The sequence below is a fragment of the Trematomus bernacchii genome, unplaced genomic scaffold (genome assembly GCF_902827165.1).
Source record: "Trematomus bernacchii unplaced genomic scaffold, fTreBer1.1, whole genome shotgun sequence".
NCBI lineage: Eukaryota > Metazoa > Chordata > Actinopteri > Perciformes > Nototheniidae > Trematomus > Trematomus bernacchii.
Genome location: NW_022988159.1, coordinates 831,770 through 849,707, shown reverse-complemented (window position 1 = coordinate 849,707; position 17,938 = coordinate 831,770). Strand labels below are relative to the sequence as shown.

At 43.0% G+C, this 17,938-nt stretch overlaps 1 protein-coding gene across 1 annotated transcript; it reads right to left on the bottom strand.

The window, feature by feature from the left end:
* Positions 1-1,019: 1,019 nt before the first annotated feature.
* On the bottom strand, positions 1,020-16,006 carry LOC117475919 (protein NLRC3-like; the record flags this gene model as incomplete). The annotated part of the gene is made up of 10 exons (XM_034122260.1): positions 1,020-1,360; positions 2,362-2,478; positions 3,047-3,306; positions 4,811-5,028; positions 5,427-5,473; positions 10,236-10,401; positions 11,954-12,124; positions 12,947-13,117; positions 13,547-13,723; positions 14,235-16,006. Coding segments are annotated over 10 exons (3,354 nt in total), but the record flags the coding sequence as incomplete, so codon positions are not given.
* Positions 16,007-17,938: the final 1,932 nt, after the last annotated feature.

Sequence of the window (17,938 nt, the reverse complement as noted above, 5' to 3'; positions counted from 1 at the left end):
ATATGTAGTCCATTTTTGTTGTTTAAATGCATAATGTCGTCAGCTTGAAGATATTTGTCTTTGTCCGTTACAGCAAACGGCTTGCGGCCTGCCGTGGTGCTTGGAGCGGTGTGGTGGTGGGGGGAGGGAGGCTCCGTTGTAGCTTTAGCCGTCGATATGCTAGCAGGGTGGCTAACAACATGGTGGATATTTGTTCCCTCGGATCTCGGTTCTCTTCCTCTCGTCACTGCCTCATGCGTGTCTGTCTGCCGAGGCGTCCCCGGGGGAATGTCGAAGTCTCCGTTGATTCCTCGGTCTCCGCTGTCTCCATGGTCTCTGTTGTCGTCGCGTAGTTGTTGCTGTAGCGGAAGAGATGCTAGTTGTGATGCTAGTTGTGATGCTAGCTCCTCGAGCCTGCAGGAATGGCTTCTTGTCTGCACCGGGCCCGGATTCAGATGGATGTCTCCCGCTAACAATAAGACCAAGACGATCATACTTCTTCGGTCTAGTTTGCCTGACGGGGGTAAGTACTTTCGCGTCGGGTTTGCAGTTAATAATGCATGAATGCTTGCACTTCCAAAAGCGAGGTGTTTCCTTTCCCAGCCGTTGAGAAGGTAAAAGTCATTGTGGTTCATTTTATCCCTGCTTTCACTACTCTCCTTCTCTAAGTGATGTTGCCTCATTGATGAGTTGAGGTAGGAGTCCATAATCCATATTGTCAGGAGGATGAAATATGTAAAAAATCGTGAGGAATAACCTCCAAAGCGGGAGCTCTCGAAAATGCGACCACTCATAGCGAAACCGGAAGTGAACCCGAAACCGGAAGTGAACCTTCCCGGAAGGACTAGACTTCAACTGTCACACACACTCTACGAGGTTTAGCCTCAGCTCAAGTTGAGGCAACTGTAAAGATACGGGTCCAGCTCTCGGAGAGCATTGATCAGAACCGTGCTGGCTGCAGCTCCTTTTTTTCGCACCGCGTCCAACACCTCTCGTGCTCCGTCATTTGGGGGTTTGGTTCTGGCTGACGTCATTTCAGAATCAGTGATCATTTCAGACTCAAAGAGTTTATCCAGAAGGACGTTCAGCACAGTTGGAGACACTCTTTGAATGAACTCTGTCCGAACTAAGAGCAGCCTCTGGTCTGCTGGGACTCTGCTCTCTGCTGGGACTCTGCTCTCTGCTGGGACTCTGCTCTCTGCTGGGACTCTGCTCTCTGCTGGGACTCTGCTCTCTGCTGGGACTCTGCTCTCTGCTGGGACTCTGCTCTCTGCTGGGACTCTGCTCTCTGCTGGGACTCTGCTCTCTGCTGGGACTCTGCTCTCTGCTGGGACTCTGCTCTCTGCTGGGACTCTGCTCTGGGACAATTCATGCCTTGGACCTGGTGGATAAACAGGGAAAATACTTTTGTTAACCAACAATCAATTAAACAGATCTCTTCCAAATGCAAGTAACTCGACATTCCCAGAGGTGGATTTCTGTACACTTAAAGTTATAATATGTAACATTTCCTCATTCAAATATATAAAAACTCCAGAGCAAGGGAGCACCTAACCCCCAACTGCTCACTGGCGCCGGCTAGACTGGCTGCCTCCGCTCTGACCTCTCAACTGCATGTGCATGTGCATGTGTGCATATAACTGTGTGTATGTGTATATGTATGTGCATGATGTAAAACGTGTGTATTGTGTGTACTGTATGTACCTGTATAAAAAAAACTGTGTGTGTATACGACAGAGTGGAAACTGAATTCCCCCCTTGGAGGATTAATAAAGGTCCATCTTCTACACCTGTATTATTTATACTTGGTTGAGTGTACATAGATTATCCAAAATGGTTCAGAGAGATGTGTAATTTGAAAGGTAACAGTACGTTTCATCACGGTCTCCTGTAATGCTGGAATCCACTTAAGCATGAGAAGCTGAAGACTACAACTCCCATGATGCCACGCTGTTTCACCACCACACCACACTAGTTTTTACTATAGTTTTAGAAAATTGCAGGTTGTGTGTTTAATGTCGTAATGATGCGCTGCCATGGAGCCTTAATAGAGAAGGCTATGAGATGGAGCTTTAGAGTTATCAGTCTATCACTGGGTCTGAGCTCAGGTGGAGTCTTTACCTTCCAATGACACGCGATAACTCCAGACTATGTTTCCACCTTGGTCCTTGAGCTTCAAAACCACTGTCTCTGTGCTCGTCGTCAGGGAAACTTGAAATGTCGGATCGTAATCTGGTCCAAAACTTGATACAAATGTTTTACTCAGATAAACTTTTAACTTCTGCTTCTGGTTTTCAGTTTCTTTCCTGATTGTGGATCCACATGCAGATAAATGTGTGTTAATGACCATTGCATTTCTTTAGAGGAGTATCAGTGACTCACCTCAGGCTGAATGTAGAAGCCCTCAGGTTCACAGTGCACACTGTAACCTTTGTACAGTTCCAGCTCACAGTCGGTGGAGATTGTGATGTTCACAGCAGGTTTGTGTTGATCAGCAACCTTCAGTAACAGAGTAACTTTAGTTATGCTCAGATAGTCAAGGCAACTTTAATTAAAGATCATATTAAACAACAACAAACATTGACAGACCTGCTCCACAAAGTGATGAGATATACAATCAATCACAACATAATTATAAGTATATATTGCCTTTGTAAAGGAATATTAAAAATAGATTTTAATTATTTGAGATAAGCTATTGAAGAAGCTATTCCAACGTTAACCAGAACACAAACCGTCTGTGTCAGTTACACAACACAAAAGGCTGCTGCCCAAGCTGTAAAATGTGGCTGGTAGGGATGAAATCACGTTGTCTTGGCAGTGATTCATCTCAGCAGGTCTTTCAGCTCTGTGTGATGTGTTTAACATTAATGCCATCAGTTCCCGCAGACAGAAAGACATGCTGAGAGAGAATCATACAAAACCACAGAGCGATATGAAGATTTACAGTTCAGATAGATCTTATTCTTCTCCCAGCACGAGAAGGTTTGAGAAGAAGTGCAGTGTGTGTGGAAACCGCTGTGGTTTAAAACCAGTGTTTAGTCTGATGGTGAGCACATGGCCTTACCTCCTTCTTAGGGACGTTTTTCTGCAGCAGATGTACATCCAGTATTTGCTCCTCTCTGCCCGGGGGTTGAAGGAACACCAGAATCTTGCCCTCTAACCGCAGAAGCAGAACCCTTTTAAGAAGATCCCAGACCAGGCCAAAGTAAGAGAGGTGAGGCACCTTCACCACCACATGAGTGTGTGTTACCTCCAGCGGCTCCAAGATGCTCAGGCCTTCATCAGTGATGTGGACGACAGACAACAGGCCGTCCAGGAGCAGCGCTGTGGAGCAAAGAGCTGGTCATCTGTTGCATTGCTGCTGAAACAGCTTCATCATATTCAATGTCACACCACTTTAGTTCAGAGCTAATGTTCATCTAATGTCATTCACTTTGGAGCCTCACTAGGATGTACCCTTTTATATCCTTCACCTTTTATTCTAATGTTTAATTATTGTTCCGCCCCCTGTGATCTTTCTGGATGTGAGCATTTACTGTTATGCATTAAACTTTATTAATTCTTTTTTATTCACAAGACTGCTGAAATGTTTGTGATCTGCTGCCTGAACAGCTTGACTGTGTCCGCTCTCATGTCTGAGTGATTCTCTAGATGTGTGAAGAGTTTTCTAAAGCTTTTAGGGCGTAGAAAGTCTAACTTATAAATGTTGTTTTGTACATGGTTCAGCTAGACCAGGTTTCCCGCAGGGTCTTAAAAAGTCTTAAAAGTCTGACATGTGATAATCGGAATTTAAGGCCTTAAAAAGTCTTAAATAAGATCAAAAACATAAGAAAGTTCTTAAATATGATTTAAAAGGTCTTAAAAATGATGGGATTTGAAAGGTACTTCTGTGTCGAAATGTGTTTTGGGGGAAATGTCCGGGCTGCAAAGTAACCACTACGGTAAGAGCCTTTCAGTTCCCCCAACAATCTGTATTGAAATAAATCAACATGGAACCAGTAATCACTAACTTTGTTTCCTCCGGCCCCTTATCGGAGAACACCCAGCTAGTAACCTAGCAACCAACCAAGCTTCAGCTAGCGGCAGTCAGACATCTTGGTATCTTCGAATCTACTTACAAATAAATATGGTGAAGTGTAAGTTCAACCGTATTTGGTTGGAAAACATCGAATTTAGTGCTTGGTTGAAACCAGTGGAGGGGGACGTGTTTGAAGCCCGCTGCACCTTTTGCAAAAAAAAAAAATAGCGTTTGTTTTGCTAATGTAGTGTTAGCTAGCTAGTGCAGCGTTAGCTAGCTAGTGCAGCGTTAGTAGCTAGTGCAGCGTTAGTAGCTAGTGCAGCAGCTCCCGCAACAACACCGGGGGAGCTAGACTGACAATGTGAAGAGTAGAAAGAGCAACAGATGAATAACAAAGTAAGAATTTATCAAACTGCTAGCTTAGCATCACAACAGTAACAGAGAGTTAGCGTTGAGTTAGCACTGTTAGCAGCTGAGCATGCTGTGGACTGACCAATCACAGTTTACATCTCTTTAATATTACAGTGAGGAGACTGCAGAGGGCCCAAAGAAAAACTAACTCAGTATTTAGAGCTGCATTGCATCGTATGCTTCAATAATGATGTCATGATGCAACACATCGACTACGGTAAATGGATGTTTTAATAATTTAATTCTTCTTTTGAAACAGATTTGGTGCCTGAATTATACTGTTGCTATATTTGTTAAACTAGTTTAATAAAGCTGCTTTATAACTCTTGAACGCTAGTGAATAGTATGAAGTGCTAATCATTATATAAGTGTATTTGTTAACACTGCAGATGTCTTTACCATCCTCTGTCTCACTGTGTGGCAGGTGGAGCTGGCAGACGGCAGCTTCATCAGAACTCTTCACGTTGAACAGCGGCCCTGCTGCCTGCTTGCCAGGTGATTGGTCGAGGCTCTCCTCCCAAGGGACCGTCCTGTACAGAAGCTCCGCCTCCTGAGCCATGACGAACACCAGGCCAGTCGAAGCACACTGGAACTCACCTGGACCAGGACACCTGAACCTGTAGACATACAGGGGACAAGTTACTACAACAAACCTTCACTGACCTGTGTTCTGACTGACAGGTGTTCATCCAGCTGGAGTCTGACCTGGAGGAGGGTTTGTTGAAAGATCTGAAACACCTGATGATTACAGGAACATCACTGAAGATGTGTCCACATGCATCAGAATGCGTGTGTAAACACATTTTCATTAAATTAACAAAATGTCTAGTCCAGCGAGGATCTAGACTGGTACAAGAAAACAATCCTTCCTACACAGAGGCATTATTTTATTGACGTCTGTTGGAAAGAGATTGGATGCAATACCTCAAGGTGAAAGACATGAAATCAAACACAATTAAATGAATATATATTTTTCATGTGTTTAAAATAATGTTTGGTCATGTTATAGGATTACCTGTATGAAGACTCAGTTGTGAGTTCAGGTGAGAAGGATTCAGGAGCCTGGAACAAACAAAGTTAGTTCTTTTAATAGATATCAAGTTAAGTTTTAGCTTCATGAAACCAAACCACAATTCCACAACATATTCAGACCAATTTGAAAAATGGAAATTAGTCTGGATCATCCGAGTTTGTAACGGAGGTGATCTCTGGGGCCATAGATCTCGGCCTCCGTTACGGATTGTATAGCTTCGTTGGTGGCGAAGTGTATTGATTGTGTTCACCTGGTGCCCTGTGCAGAGATGGGGTCGTTACTAAAAAGAGTAATATTACATATTACTTTAAAAAAAAAGTAATATATTACACTACTTCGTTACTCTCTACATAAAGTAACTCGTTACTTTACTCGTTACTTTACTCGCAGGGCCGGCCCGCCCCTCCCTACAGGCAGATCACGCAGACTGCTAAAGTTTCAAATGTTCTCTTTAGTTCAGTTTCCATTGTCGCATAAGACTGATCCAGATAGCTCTGACTATGGCTGTCCTCTGTCTCCTGCTATCTGTATTTTGCGCAGTATATCTCTGAACGATGCGATGGTGATTCTACTGTGCAAATGGGCAACATTACCTCTACTATGAAGGATGCTACAAGCCTGTCCATCTCTGCTTTGGTTACCGGTCCTCCAAATTCTAATTTGTGCTGCTTCGGAGTCGGCGGCAGCACTCACAACATCCTCACTCTGGGTTCGGGGGTCCTTAGCTATTAGCTTCACCTTAGCATGTGTTCTTTGCAGGTGTTTGTTGAGGTTTGACGTGGTGTTTGCAGCAGTGGATAACAGCTTCTGGACGAACTCAAAATAATGGGCATACCTCCACCCTTCGAAAGTTATCGCTGACTCTGCCATGTTTATGCAGCACTGCACGTGGAGATGTGGACGCGCAAGTCGCGCAGATTACGTTCATATAAACCTGCGGCGGAAACCCCTCTTGTCTGTCAGTGTGATGACTGATTTTATAAAAGTAACGAAGTAACGCGTGTCGGGGCAATACTAGTAACTGTAGTGTGATTACTCAATTATAAAAGTAACGCGTTACACTACTCCGTTACCGACAAAAGTAATATTACACCCAACTCTGGCCCTGTGTTGTCTCCTCCCCCCTCAAGGTTCAAGGTTCTTTATTGTCAATCTGACATAGCTATAGAGTAATTATGTAGTTGAAAATCTTATGTCACAGGCTTCTCCAACAATGCAACATAATAACAATAAGAGCAAGAGCAATACAAAAAGAATAATAGTTATAAAATAAAATGATGATGTGGAATAGTGCAGTAAGAGTCTATGTACAAGTTATTGGAAATATATATATATATATATATATATATATATATATATATATATATATATATATATATATATATATATATATATATATATATATATATATATATATATATATATATATATATATATAAGGTATTAGATACATACTACTGAGTAGCAGATGAATGTTTGAAGTTGTTTCAACAGTTCAATTTTTTAACAGTCTCACTGCCCGCGGGAAGAAACTGTCTCTGAATCTTCTTGTCCTTGCCAGGATGCTGCGGTAACGTCTGCCAGATGGCAACAGAAAGAACAGTTTGTGGCTGGGGTGATGGGGGTCTTTGATAATCCGTAGTGATTTCTTCCTGAGCCGCTGGGAGTAAAGGTCCTCCATGGATGGCAGCTCCGTCCTGGTGATGTGCTGTGCAGTTTCCAGAGATTCAGGGATGGAGGAGCTGATGAATGATTTGACTAACCGCTCAAAGCACTTCATTATGGTGGAGGTGAGTGCTACTGGGCGGTAGTCGTTGGGGCAGGTGATGATTCTCTTTTTCGGGACAGGAACGATAGTGGAATGTTTGAAGCATGTGGGGACTACAGACTGCAGCAGGGACCTGTTGAAGATGTCTGTGAACACCTCTGCCAGCTGAACTGCACACACCCTGAGAACACGGCCAGGGATGCCATCAGGTCCAGGAGCCTTGTGTGGGTTAACCCTTTTAAAGGATTTACACACATCTGCCCTATTTAAAACAAAAGGGCAGTGTAGCTCCTGGTCCATCTGTACCTCCACAGCCTGGCTGCTCTCAAAGCGTGCAAAAAAACTGTTCAGCTCATCTGGGAGATGCGCACGCAGACACTCCCGCAGCACCCCCCGCTGCTCCTTTGTAGTCAGTCATTGTCCTTAGTCCCGCCCACATATTCTTAGTGTTACAGCCTTTGAAGTCAGATTCCACCTTCTTTGTACTGTCTCTTTGCATTTTGAATTGCTCTCCGGAGATCATACCTGGACTTCCTGTACTCCTCCAAATCTCCCGCTCTGTGCGCGCTAGTGCGCGCTTTCAGCTTGCAGCGCACATCGGAGTTTATCCAGGGCTTTTGATTTGGGAATGTCCGTACAGAAACCTTCGGTACCACGTCATCGATGCATTTCCCAATGTAGCAGATGACAGTGTCCGTGTGTGTTGATGTTATTGTCCTCAAACACTCCAATCCGTAGATGCAAAGCAATCCTGCAGTGCTGCATCTGACTCCTCGCTCCATCGTTGTACTGTCCTTGTTATTGGTCTGTCCCTTTTAAGTTTCTGCTTGTACGCAGGCAACAACAGTAGTGAGATATGGTCTGATTTGCCGAAGCGAGGGAGAGCCTTATATCCATTCCGGAAAGGGGAATAAACATGGTCCAGTATGTTTCCCCCGCGCGTCGGGCAGCTGATGTGTTGGTAATATTTTGGCAAAACCTTCTTCATGTTGGCGGTGTTGAAATCTCCGGCCACAACGAACGCCGCATCTGGCCGCGAAGTCTCGGTCTTATCAATAATCCCAAACAGCTGATCGAGTGCCGTGTTGTTGTCGGCGAGTGGCTGCGGGGGGATATACACTGCTGTTATCACAACAGATGTGAATTCCCTCGGCAGATGGAAGGCCCGACATGAGATCATGAGGTGCTCTAGATGTGCGGAACAGTCCGATGAAATAATCTTCACATCTGAGCACCAGTTGTTGTTAGTCATTACACACACACCGCCTCCCTTACTTTTCCCCGAGTTAGCAGTCCGGTCCTGACGAAAAATAAAGAATCCATCAGGGACAATGGCGGAGTCCGGGATAGCGGGGTTGAGCAAAGTCTCAGTGAGAATTAACACGTTACAGTTCTTAATGTCCCGTTGAAAAGCAATCCGGCTTCTGAGTTCATCTAGCTTATTTTCAATGGATTGAACATTAGCCAGAAGAATACTCGGAAGAGGGGGTCGATTCTCTCGTTTCCTCAGTCTGACCAGCAGCCCGGCCCGGCACCCGCGTTTTGTTTTCTTCTTGCGTCTCTCAGGTAGAACAGCAACAGGTAGCCATGGTGAATCTCCATTGTCTGTCGGAGGGTTATTTTTGTCCACGAAGTTTCGCAATTGAAGAAGTTCCTCTCTGCTATATTGTATGGCAGAGTAGGTGCGGTCGGCTAGCATGTTGCGAACCATGTTAAAAGTAAAACGGCAAAAGTAAAATAAATATGTACAAAATACGAAAATGGGCAAAGTTGGAGAGGAGCACAAAGACGATGCGGCCATCTTCACCGGCGCATCTACCCCTCACCTGTGTCTTGTTGGTTTGATTAGTCTGTGTGTATTTAGGTGCTGTTTTTCCTGTTAGTGTGGGTGAGATCCTTGTGGCTGGTGACTGTGTTCACGTGGACAGCAATATTGAGGCTGTGAATCATGTGCCCATGATTTAATAAATGCCCACACCGGGTTATATTTGAACTCTCTGCCTCTGCCTCCTTGCTTGGTCGGGCCGCTCAACGGTCAGCTTCACAGAGTTCATCATCAATTTCAAACGGGTTATTAACGGGTTAACATGTCACAGCAGTACCAGCCAATCACAGCACAGTATTACCAGCCAATCACAGCACATTATTACCAGCCAATAACAGCACAGTAGTACCAGCCAATCACAGCACAGTATTACCAGTCAATCACAGTAACAGCCAATCACAGCACATTGGGGCGGGATATTGTTTAGGTTTCGAGATACATTGCGAGCGTTAGTGCATTTAACTTGACAGCCCTAATAATTATATTTCATTCAGTGGTGAAATAAATATACTTCACTCAGACAGAAAGGTGAGAGAGGAGCAGTTGTACAGTCTTCACTTCCTGTTCCACATCGGAGTCACCTGATGGAGAGAGGTGGTGACAGAGAAAAATAATAATAAAACAATAATAATAATTATTGTACTATAAATATCTTTTAAGATCAGATTTAATGTACAATAGTTTGATGAATGAGGATATGGTTTCAGTACTCACAGGTCTTCTGGATCTTGGCTGTGAACGTCTCATGTCTGATCCTGCAGGGATGAACACAATCCAACAATTATGGATAAAGTTTAAAATAAGTGTTTGTTCTTTGAGTTAGTCAGCTTCAGAGTCCTGACTGATCTCATGCTTTACATCCAATCATATCTTCTCTGCAAACACTACGACTGACTGCCACAGTTCTCAGCTGCATTACAGGAAGTAACTGCTCATGAGACTAGAAACTAAAAACATGACAGGAAACAAAACAGAAAACAGTTTCCACTCTTCTGTAAAATCCTATATGTCTGTTAGAAAGTTACTAACTAAATGTGGATTTGCATTTTCAGCTTACGATATATAGTTGATGGAAGAATGAAAGAGCCTGCAGTCAGTGGTAACATCACTGATCTGTTGAGATTCCCCAGAGAGAGAAACACCTCCCTGTGTTTAATACAATACTGCTGAACCAGCAGAGACCCCTTACTGACCTGAGAGTCTCCAGTCTGCAGTCTGAACTCTCCAGAAGATCTCTCAGCAGCTTCTCATCTGAATCCTGCAGAGCGTTGCCTCTCAGGTCCAGATCTCTCAGATGGATGTTGGACTTCAGAGCTGAGGCCAGAGCAGAACAGCTGATCTCTGACAAGCTGCAGAGCCTCAGTCTGAATAAAGAACACATGATGTAACTTTAGAAAACAATGTTCCTGTTTGAAATAACTCAAGGTTTAATAATCTGCTCAGAGCTGAAGAAGGTGGCAATGTATTTTAATGATTCATTATTGCATGGTTTTTAAGTGTGTGTTGTATACCTTTTTATTGTGTGATTTTACTCTGAAATGTGTTTGCCTTCTTAACTGGTTTTAACTTCCTGCTGCATGCTTTTATGTTGAAATGTTTGGATTGGCCTTGCCATGCTGCTTAACAATGAGTGACCACACCTGGAGACAATTTGCACCAACAGCCCTGCCTATAAAGGGAAGGAGAAGAGCAGCAGAAGACAGACTGAGACTGGGAGAGACTGAAGGAGACAGCAGAGGCAGCATGCAGCATGCAGCATGCAGGAGCACGAGCACGAGCAGGAGCACAGGAGAATAAGGGATTAAGAGACCAGCTGAGCCACAGCCCACACATCGAATCTACCTGAAAACACTGCACCCTATTTATTGATGTTTTTATTCCTATATTTATTTATGCATTTATACTTATGACATGTTCCGACCTCTATATAAGAGAGGGTCTGAGCTCTCTTAATTCCATTGTGTCACCGGGGTCGGGAAAAGGAGGGGTAATATGGTTCTTATTATACATCCATGGGTAATATGCATGGATGTATAATAAGAACGGTAATAATATGCATATGAGCGTTGTGGTTCAACCGATCTGAATCGCTTCCTGAAGCAGTCACGTGGTATCGACAGGCAGCGAGGCTTCGTCTGTCATCGATGACGTCACTGGCCCAAAACGATACAAGCCTCGATACAAGCTTCACAAAAAGCTTCTGGGATTACTCGACACACGCTCCGAAGTCTCGGCGCAATACGTAACATCACTACTTTGCAGCCCTGGAAAGACTCTGGTTTTGAAGAAAATACTTTGAACCCTTTTAACATTTTAATTCTTTGTATTGTTTCAACTGCGTTTAATTGTATTTTAAAATAGTTTTAAAATTATCTTTTTACTGAGATTATATTTTAGACAGCTCTGATTTTAGTTTCTTAGTAAAGTTTTTATATTATCCTGAATAAATGATGGTGTTAAAATCTTAAACTTAGTAGTTGGCTCCTTGATTACCCAGTGTTGCTCTCTACCTGATTTTAAATAACCTTTTCCCTCTCCACACATTATTACCCCTCCCCCTCCTTTACATCAGCATCATGTAGCTTCAGGAACATGTTGGAAACAGCAACAACTGAACATACTTGTTAGTGTTTGATAGTTTTAATAGAATTATTTTATTATAATTTGATATCATTTGTTAAAATCATGATGGAGAATACAAGATGAATTTCAGCTGTTTAAAAGGTTCAGAGTGAATTCTGCAGTGAAGATTTTTTTTGTTATATTTAAATGTAAAGATCAACATTGCATGATGCAACTCTAGCATTAAGATGCTCAGTGAGGATCAGAGTGAGATCAGCCTGATGTCTGCAGCTCAGAGTCAACACAACTCTCACAGATTCATCTCAGCACACAAATTACAGATGGAGAACTGACCTGAGAGTCTCCAGTCTGCAGTCTGGACTCTCCAGAAGATCTCTCAGCAGCTCCACTCCTGAATTCTGCAGAGCGTTGTTACTCAGGTCCAGATCTCTCAGATGGATGTTGGACTTCAGAGCTGAGACCAGAGCAGAACAGCTGATCTCTGACAAACTGCAGCCCCTTAGTCTGTATAAAGAAAACATGATGAGGATAAAAATCTGTTTATTATCCAATCAGATGTTCAGGTTTATTAATTGTAGCTCAACATTCCTGTCTCCTAATCAATGAGCTTTTCCCTGAATTACAGTGACTGTCTTTCTGTTATTGTGGATCATCATAATATCAGCCTTCTGTTTATTATCTGTGAAAACATTGAAATCAATGGGAAGCAAGAAAAACATGTATGCTTCAGAAATCAATGTAAAACTAATATTAGTTCAGATGAACTTCTTTATTCAGATGTGAGCATTTAATAAAGACAACATACATTTACTTTAACAACTAACAGTGGATATCTAACCTATATATTTTAAGAAACAGTCAACTTTTATGACTGCAGACTAAATGTAGTACAAGAACAATAAGAATATGAACAAAAGGACTGTGGCAGTGGGGTGTGGTTAGAGCGCCGGCTGCTGGAGGGATGGAGGTGGCTCCAGACAGCTGGACAAGGATCAGGTAACGAGGTGAACAGTAAAGCATGTCAGTAACCTGGTTCTTGTCTCTTGGTCTGGGTCCTGGAGGCAGAATGACTTGCCCCAAGAAAGCCTGTCACTGGCAGCAGTGTTCTGTCTGTTTCCTAAAGTATTGATTCATTGTTTGCAAGCTGGGGCCAGTCAATAAAGCTTTCTTTTAAGCAAGCCTTCCACTCCTTCTGTCCTTTTTAACTGGGTGAGCAGGAAAACCCTCACAACGACATATACAAATGTGTGGTTGTTCAAGCATTAGGTTCAACTGTTAATGAAACACATGAGATCTCCAGCAGTTAGAGAGAGTCAGTGAACTGACCTGAGAGTCTCCAGTCTGCAGTCTGGGCTCTCCAGAAGATCTCTCAGCAGCTCCACTCCTGAATCCTGCAGAGCGTTTACACTCAGGTCCAGCTCTCTCAGATGGATGTTGGACTTCAGAGCTGAGATCAGAGCAGCCCAGCTGATCTCTGACAACCTGCAGTACCTCAGTCTGAATAAAGAAAACATGAAGTAACTTTAGAAAACAATGTTCCTGTTTGAAATAACTCAATGTTTTAATAATCTGATCAGAGCTGAACAATGTTTTAACGTCAGCAATGATGTAGAAACAAATCCCTGATAATCTGGAACTCTCTGCAGCAGTTTCTCTCATCAGATGTTTAACAACTCCTTCATCTCCCTCACAGCTCATCAGTACTGACAGCATCTCCACTGACTCATGGAGCACAGAGTGAGTCTGTGGAAGCTCAAACACTCTCCGTCACACATTCACCTTCTCTGATCTTTGCTATTCTTAAAGTTTGGATTCCATTTCCATTTGGAAATACAGAAAAAAATAAAAGCATTAAAATGTCTTCAGGCAAATTCTGAAAATCATAAATACAAACAGATCTGTATGAACTGCAGTCAGTGAACTGACCTGAGAGCCTCCAGTCTGCAGTTTGGACTCTTTAGTCCAGAACTCAGCAGCTCCACTCCTGAATCCTGCAGCTCGTTGTTGCAACTCAGGTCCAGATCTCTCAGATGAGAGGGGTCAGACTTCAGAGCTGAGGCCACGACTTCACATTCAGTCTCTGAGAGTCCACAGTTAGAAAGTCTATAATGACACATATATCACAACTTGTGTTAGTATAAAAACAGAGGAAACATTTAATTAACTTACTGAATTTGAAATGGAACAACTTGAAACATATTATGTACATTTCATTTAATAATAGAGTTTTCTATATTCATTGTCAGCCTGTCAGACATTATTTTAAACTCTTAAGCATTGTGGTAAAACAGATCTGATTTCATGTTTAAGAAATTGCAATGATATATTAATAACTGCTTTCACTGATAACTGTAAATACTGCTGTATGTTGTGATCACATGCTGCTCTGATAAAACCTCTAAAGTCCTTCATTTGTTTGACATGTCGCCTCCATCACTCAAAATAATGTGAAGAAAAGAAAAAAATGTTAAAATGTCACAATATATAAATAGAATAACTGGATCATTTAATTTTGCTCTCAGAGTATTTAACATGAAACATTTTATAGTGTTTGTTTGAAGAAATAAACTTCTGATCCACATCCATTCATAAAGCTAATCACATCTGGACTTACTCTGCCTTCCTGCAGTTCCGCACAGCTGGAATCAGTCTCCGTTGTCCATCATCTGATGTGTTGTACTTCTTCAGGTCCAACTCATCCAGAACCTCCTCTGACATCTGCAGCATGTAGGCCAGAGCAGAGCAGTGGATCTCAGAGAGTTCCTTCTCTGATCTGTTCCCTGACTTCAGGAACTCTGTGATCTCCTGATGTACTGAGAGGTCATTCATCTCTGTCAGACAGTGGAAGATGTTGATGCTCCTGTCAGGAGAGGAATCACTGCTCATCTCCTTCAGGTTGTTGATGGCTCTCTGGATGATTTCTGGACGGTTGTCTGTGCGACCCAGCAGGCCTCCTAACAGTCTCTGGTTGGACTCCAGAGAGAGGCCGTGGAGAAAGCGGACAAACAGGTCCAGGTGGCCATTTTCACTTCTGAGGGATTTCACCATGGCTCCCTTAAGGAAGACATCCAGGGATGGGTAATCATAATCACTGTTTTTACTGTTCTCATCGGGCCAGTCTCTCTTCAGGAAGTCCTTCAGTACCTCTGTGTTCCTGTTGGTGTAACAGTGGAACAAGTAGACTGCAGCCAGAAACTCCTGAATGCTCAGATGAACAAAGCAGTAGACTGTTTTCTTGAAGATCACTCTCTCTCTTTTAAAGATCTCTGTGCAAACTCCTGAGTGCACCAAGGCCTCGGTGACACCAAGACCACAGCGCTCCAGGTCTTCTTGGTAGAACATGATGTCTCCTTTCTCCAGATGTTCAAACGCCATTCTCCCCAGCTTCAGAAGAACCTCCCTGTCAGCCTCCGTCAGCTGCTGTGGACTCGTCTCATGTCCCGCTTCATACTTCTGCCTCTTGGTCTGGACCAGCAGGAAGTGTGAGTACATGTCAGTGAGGGTCTGGGGCAGCTCTCCTCTCTGGTCTGTAGTCAACATGTGGTCCAGAACTGCAGCAGTGATCCAGCAGAAGACTGGGATCAGACACATGATGTGGAGGCTCCTGGAGCTCTTGATGTGAGAGATGATTCTGCTGGACAGCTCTTCATCACTCGATCTCCTCCTGAAGTACTCCTCCTTCTGGGCGTCAGTGAAGCCTCGTACTTCTGTTACCCTGTCCACACACTCAGGAGGGATCTGATTGGCCGCTGCAGGTCTGGAATTTATCCAGACGAGAGCCGAGGGAAGCAGCTTCCCCCTGATGAGGTTTGTCAGCAGCACGTTGACTGAGGACTGCTGTGAGACATCAGACACAACCTCATTGTTTCTGAAGTCCAGAGAAAGTCTGCTTTCATCCAGGCCGTCAAAGATGAGCAGCACTTTACAGACAGCCAGCTGCTCTGCTGTGACCTTCTGTAAGGTTGGATGGAAAACATGGAGCAGCCTGAGAAGACTGTACTGCTCACCTTTGATCAGGTTCAGCTCCCTGAAGGAGAGCGGGATCACCAGACTGACATCTTGGTTTTCCAAACCCTCGGCCCAGTCCAGAGTGAACTTCTGCACTGAGAAGGTTTTTCCAACTCCAGCGACTCCGTTGGTCAGGACCGCTCTGATGAGAGTCTGTTGGTCAGGTAAGGCTTTAAAGATGTCCTGGCACTTGATTGGAGTGTCATGGAGGGTCTCTTTCTTGGAAACTGTCTCCAGCTGCCTCACCTCATGTTGGGTATCAACCTCTTCACTCTGTCCTTGTGTGATGTAGAGCTCAGTGAAGATGCTGTTGAGGAGGGTTTCACTTTGATCAGTTCCTTCAGTCACACGTTCACATCTCCTCCTCAGATTGAGCCTATGTTCATCTAAAACCTCCTGCAGACCACTATCTGCTGGAAGAGAAGGAAACATGAGAGAATCAGGAAAATGCTTTTGAGAATCTGAACAGACGGGGTTTTAAATGTCATGATTTTTATAAAACATTTTAATGTCTATACTTTACAACACAAAAGATCCTGGACATGAAGACTCCAGAAGGAACCACAAATACTAGTTGCCAGATATTTATAGTATCATACGTAAATGTTATACAAGTGCTGGGCTAATGTAGTAATGTCTGAGTAAGACAGAAAGCGTTTCTTAGGGAAACACTGCTGTCCCACGTGAAATATTTGTGTACACACTTTAAAACCAAAGCCTTGAAGAAGGGATCAGATGACAGGTACATGAATAACCCTGATTTAATATGAGGTGCTGTAGAGCTCTGGGTGCTGATGTTCCCTCTTCTGATTGATCTCAGCATGTCAGTGACGACAGGAGCAGAATCTCAACACTGTTTTTGTAACAGAGCGTCACAAACTTTACACTCAAGTTGTAACTTTTCAAGTTGTGTGAATACACGGGGGATATGAATGTTGCTTCTTCACTTCATTCGTGTTGCCAGGTACACATGTGTGTCTTTGTATTGACTCTACATGTAATCAGTTACATCTGCTAATGCTAAACACAACCAGCTCATTACTATTATTAATAAACCTCTTCAAATACGTCTGTTGGAAGATTTATATTGTTTCAAGTATTATTGTCATTTTAAGAACATGTCATAACACTGATACATTGATAATATAATAGCATATTGAAATATCCTAACATATTGTTAACTGTCCTCTTCGTCCTTGTTGACTGTACTTTAATGCTTTTATTGGTGGCTTGTTATTACAATTCATTTGTGAAGTTTGTATTTGATTTGCTTAACCAGAGGACCTACATGTGGAGAGAGAGTGTTATTTTACTGGAGTAGTTTACTTAGTTCTCTACTGCCTTTCTTTTTGTACTTTACTGCAAATCTTTACTCTAATCTACTGCATTTCTGTACTTCATTCTACAGAGTGTCCGTACTCTACTGCGCTCATGTAATTATGAAAGAACAGTTTAGATTATACGATTATATATAAAATCAGAATCCTCTTGAGGTCAGGTTACAGTAGAAACCAACACACTCTCACTCCCTAAGCGTCCAGGAGCGACGCTTGGTCAGGGTCCCGTGGCGTCCAGTTGTGACGCACCGAGGCTCCTTCAGCTTCATAAACGGACGCAAAGAGCTTTCAACTGATTGCAATGTATTCCCATCGGCGGCGGTATTTGACGCTTAGGGAAGCACGGCATTCGTTTGTGTCGGAGGCTGTTAAAGGCAATGTGAGCGTCCATTCCCATTGGATAACGGAGAATTGTACACCCGGAAGTAAGTATTCCCCTTACTGTATTGATTTGACAGTGATATCTCCACTATTCATCAACTCATAAACACCAGATTATCCTTGTTAATTAAACGACATTGATAGGTTTTAGTGTGTGTACAATGCTTTTGTCACGTTTTCCCCTTCAATTCTGAGAAACAAGTCGTTTTCTATGAGTTTTGGATGGCCGAAGACATTACATTACCCACAATCCTCTGTAGCAACCATAGACTGTATCAAAAAATTAAATACATTATTCCGAATGTGCTTGCTTTTCTCTTTGAAAGTCATCACATAACAGCATTGTAATACAAGTTTCGGCTGCATTAAATATGACATATCTGCCGTAGTTAACTCTATGTATAGAGCCCTGATGACAAGACTTCTAGACAAACAGGAACTGCCGCCAAAACTGAAAACTTGACGTGGATCTTAAATATATAAGCAATTAAACAACATCTTACATTTCTTTTCACACAATACGTCTCCTTGCAGTATCAACACTAATTCGGCTGACTTTTATATTTGATCCAATTGGTAGATAGGCTGTATT